At 42.7% G+C, this 4,786-nt stretch overlaps 1 protein-coding gene across 1 annotated transcript; it reads right to left on the reverse strand.

Moving 5' to 3' along the window:
- Window positions 1-343: 343 nt before the first annotated feature.
- On the reverse strand, window positions 344-2,322 carry RPH1 (resistance to phytophthora 1). The gene is made up of 4 exons (XM_087524735.1): window positions 1,915-2,322; window positions 1,612-1,822; window positions 821-990; window positions 344-681 (listed from the first exon to the last, which is right to left on the reverse strand). The coding sequence occupies exons 1-4, from the start codon at window positions 2,203-2,205 to the stop codon at window positions 655-657; spliced, it is 699 nt and encodes a 232-aa protein (XP_087380861.1). The 5' UTR covers window positions 2,206-2,322; the 3' UTR covers window positions 344-654.
- Between the last annotated feature and the right edge of the window lie 2,464 nt (window positions 2,323-4,786).

Consider the following 4,786-nt stretch of genomic DNA (forward strand, 5'->3'; position numbering starts at 1 on the left):
TTCCGGATTAGTCGACATTGTGGTTCCTACATCAAACCAGTAGGAGCTGCACATTCTTCATACGGGAAAAATATATTGAAGATGATGAAAGTAAAACTATGTCTTAAATGTGGTACTGTCTTTTAACTGGGAACTAAAGCGATGCAACGAGATGAACACAGTAGCCAATCATACATGTAAGTTGCGTTGCCGCGTAAATTTTGGTCAAGGAATATGACCTATTACAACCTGTGCACAAAAAGGTAACCTGTTTGCTTTTTTTTGCCTGATTTCTTGCAATTATAATTCAAATGGTTCAGGCCGCTTTTGGCTACCATAGTTGCCCCCAAAAAACCCAAGTCACTTGAACCATAAATGTGCCTTGAAGTAGCTGGACCTGGAACATTTGATACAGTAGGTACAATCTTTAGAATAAACACACACATATTAACAATATCTAACATTGCTGCATGGTTCCTAGTTAATAATGAATGTTGGCCCTCAGTTACATCTATTTAACAATCTGATGTCAAAATCGCATTTCTCCGTACTTCATGGGTATACACAAACTTTAAAGGGCTATACAGACGCTATATCTTGAAATTTGATCAACCTGTGCCCTAGAAAGAAACCAGCAAAAATTGCAGGTAGAATGCTCCTCAATCAGGATAGTCTTCACTCGGACTTTTGCAGCCATCCAAGCTGCATAGAGAAAATCTGTTAGACATATACATGAAAGCTTGGGATAATCTTTTTTTTTCATCCGCAGCAATGCATGTGTTATTTAGCTAGTATATACAATAGCGAAATCCTGAAGGCGAAAACAACATTAAACATGTACCTTCCATGCATACATCACGAAAAAGGCGACAGTATCTGCTGACCAGACAACTGCAAACGATTTCACGAAGAACGGGATGATAACGTTGATCAAAGGGACCAGGATAAACAAATAGTTGAGAGCCTCTTTCTCCTTGTTTGAGCAGTCACGGGCTCGCAGAGAAGGTATAGCTACAGAAGTAGAATATGATCAGTTAATATATTGCAGAAAAGGTTTGTGCATCAGCACTGAATCAAAGAACATATTCTCAATAATTTAGACATATTGTTTCAAGTTGTTGCAACATCAGCCCGAGGACAAGATGGGTCGCCTGTGACCCCGTTAGAATTTAAACTTGACTGCTGCCTTTTGAGATGGTTTCTTTGGATATTGGTAGTTTTAAGTAGGTGCGCGTTTGTAGTGAACTGGTACTCGTGATGGTTTCGTTAATGAAATCGGAGCCCCCCCCCCCCCCCCCCCCTTTTGCTCAAAAAAAACATCAGCCCGAGGATGCTTGTCTATCTTCATTCTGCTGGTTGATATAATCATTTATAAATTTGTAGTGAACTAGATATGCACACAAAAAAAAAGATATACGAGATACATCATGTTCCTGTTTGCAAAGCCTGCCAAGAACAGATCCTAGGCCTAAGACATACTAGCTCTTACAGGACTTTGCTGCTAACGGTAGCAACAAAATTCTTAGCAATTGAACAGCAATAAGCACCACATATTCACTTCATCAAGAGATAAGCACGAAAAATCATCCTCAACAAAGAACTAATTTGCTGGAAAACACATGTCTTACTTACTGAACATCCAGATGGACCACATCCCCATGAGCCTCCAAATGTCGGGCTCGCTGGAGGGGAAGACGAGGTTGAAGGAAAGGGCGCCGCCGGCAAGCATGGAGGCGTACGCCTGGACCTCAAAGATGGTGTACAGGGTGGATCCGGGTACGGCCGGGTTCTTGCTTTTGGTGGACGCCCTCGGCGCAAACGTCGCCGCGGTCTTCTGAACTGCCTGCTCGGGGAGGACGCTAACCGTATCAGATAAAGCTTGATAATTTCTCTCCGCGCAACTGCAAATGGGTTCAGGGCTTTAGCAATCCCAACCTTCTTGAGCTCTTTCTCGATCTTAGGATTGACGACGGGCTGCTGCTTCTCCGCCGCCGGCTCGGCCGAGGCGCCGCGCTGGCCGCCGGCGCCTGCCTCCCCTTCCGTTACTGCGCCGGCGACGGCGCCGTCAGAGCCATCCGAGCCTGCGCGCGCTAAACTGGGCTGCGGCCTCCTGCTCCTGCTCCGGCCCGCGCTTGTACAGAGAGAGGCCGCCGGCAACCGCAGCGCGGCTGCCACCGACGGGAACGCGCAGCCGCCGCTGAGCGGGTTGTTTAGCAGGGGATTCATCGTTGTTGAGGTTCTTTTTTTCGGGGGGAGGAGGGCCGGCGGGGTGGCGAAGGGATGGGGAACGGAAGGTCCTCCCGCCTTCACCTTCTGGCCGTGGTCACCCCACGAACACCGTGGTATTTCCACCCGTTGGCTTCATGCTTTTCACAACGGTTTTTAGGCCAAAATTTTGTAATTGTTTTTGAATTTCAATAAATAAAGCACTCCCTCCGATTTAAGTTAATTGACGCGGCTATAGTACAACTTTGTACGAAAGTTGTGCTAGAGCTGCATCATTTAATTTGGATCGTGGTGCTATCTCGCGGATAGGCCTACAGGCGATGGAGGCACGGTCAATTTTGGCCTGGTATTTTTGTCATTTATAAAATCAAATGCCGTGTCAAACTTCAATTCTTTGGGCAATATCCTATTCAGGAACTTTAAAACGATGTGTGTCTACATCTTTCAGAATTTGTTCACCAACTATTAGGATTTCTTCATTTCTTCATTTCCTCGTATGAATTTCATGACTTTTCAACTTCAGAAAAGAATGGAAGTTCCAAATTTTCAAAAAAAATTGTATTCTTGAAAATTCAAACTTTTAGAATACTCAACTTTCAAGAACTTTCAATAATTGCAAAACCACATTAGTTCTGATAATTGTATCACGCGATGCTATCTCGCGGACAGCCATGCAGCACGGCAGGCATAGTCAATTTCGGCCAGGTGATTTTATCGTTTATAAAGTCCAATGTCATCTCAAACTTCAACTTTTTGGGGAAATATCCTTTTCAGCAACTTTCAAAATGTGTGTCGACATATTTCAAAAAATGCGTGCCGCAAAATTTAGAATCTTATACTTTCTTAATTTTGTTGTATGAATTTCGGGATTCTTTTAAAAAAATTAAAGTTCAAAATTTTCAAAAAATGTACTCTCAAAAACCCAAAATTTAAGAATACTCAACTTTCAAGTCGTTCAGATATTTTGAATTCTAAAATATTTGAACTTCCAAAATTTGAAACTTATACACAAAAAAGAAACAAAGGATGAAAAGGAAAAAAGTGCCACATGGGTGGGCCTAGATTTTGGGTGTGTTGTTTTACTTGGTCCAAATCTCCAAATTATGTCACCTATAAGTACCCCTAAAAATGTCTCCTCTGTGTGTGTGGGGAGGACGTGGCCAGAAATCGTATCCGCTGTCTGTGTATTGCGTGATGTGGTTAGCTGATAAAGATAGGGCACAAATGATGTGTCGTATTCGGTTAGAGATTCCTGATCTTCACGAATTTGAGGTGGAGGGAACCAATAACACGAGGAAAAACAAAGAACATGAAGTGTAAAAAGATAACTAGTGAAGCCTTTGCGGCAATACACAAATTTTGCAAGAAGTGTCTTAGATATACATGATCTGAATCCCATAACAACAACACTTGCGACACTTGATCAGCCAAACGGTCGAAGGTGATCCCAAATCCAAAAGAAGAGCTAGTAGTTCCTCTCCAATCCTAGGACATGGAGGTCTTGTACGTCACCATCAATGGTGATCTTGGATACATGTCTGTAAGGAGGCCTTGGACACCTCACCATCAATGATAAGATGAGCGCTAGCTTTTTAGGATAAATGCTTTGCTAACCCTGAATATAGAGAGATTTTTTTGTGAAGAGAATATAGAGAGATGTATGACTTAAATAGGTTCTCACACAAAGGGGGGGGGGTGGAAGGAAAAAGATATTTGGGCTCAATCCATTTTCATTCTCGTAAACACGGTCCAAATTGTCTGGACGGATTCGGAGTTTCTGAGCGCCTGAAGCCACATACCTTTGCTTCCTTGGATACCATTTTCCCTAGAGTTTTGGCTTTGTGTTTCATGCCTTTTAGCGATCTGACCCAAATGGATCGGAGTCTCTGTGCATAAGTGCTATCCCTGGATCGGTTTCACCCGACCCAAATTGAGTGAAGTCAAAGGGAACAATGAGTAGATGAGGTGCATGGAAGGAATTTCACCAGAGCTCGTCATGTGCCAGATTGAGTGTATTGATGAATCACTAAAGGCAAAGAAAGATGGCCATAATTCTGGTTCTACAGTGTCGAGCGTGAAATAATGCCCTTGGTTTACTTATGTCGATGGCGACTGTCAGGTCTGACTTTGATGTCATCGTGTGCGCCGACGAAGTTATTCCCAATAGCATCCTACAGCCGGCGGAGTTATTCCTAGAAGCCCCCTACAACCAGCATAACCCGGCGCTTGCCGACTCTCTCACCTTCCACAACATGTCGAGGTATGTATCATATGTACTTACCTCTAATTCTCTAACAACTTAACACTATTTGGGACTATTTGTTGGAATTATGATGATGTTTAGATCAAATTATACTATCTATAGTGTAATTTTTCACAATTTTTGACCGAATCTCTCCTCTCGTAATTAAAAGGAACATAGTGTTTTGTCGTCCACCTTGTCCTTGGTCCAACTTTAAGTATATTCTCCTCGCCCTCTCTCCATTTTGATTTTCTTCATCAGTTTCCCTGAAAAACCGCCTTAGTTGTCCGACCTTTTATTGACTTATATGAAATAAAATTATGTTTTCTTTGATAAGTC

Source organism: Triticum urartu, chromosome 1A, assembly GCF_056163025.1.
Source record: "Triticum urartu cultivar PI428250 chromosome 1A, HENAU_Tu73, whole genome shotgun sequence".
NCBI lineage: Eukaryota > Viridiplantae > Streptophyta > Magnoliopsida > Poales > Poaceae > Triticum > Triticum urartu.

Coding starts and splice junctions, on each gene's coding strand:
- RPH1 (XM_087524735.1), bottom strand. CDS start 2,205: ATGAATCCCCTGCTAAACAACCCGCTCAGCGGCGGCTGCGCGTTCCCG. Junction 1,823..1,914: donor TCGAGAAAGAGCTCAAGAAG/GTTGGGATTGCT, acceptor CTCCCCGAGCAG/GCAGTTCAGAAGACCGCGGC. Junction 682..820: donor TCGTGATGTATGCATGGAAG/GTACATGTTTAA, acceptor TTCTCTATGCAG/CTTGGATGGCTGCAAAAGTC.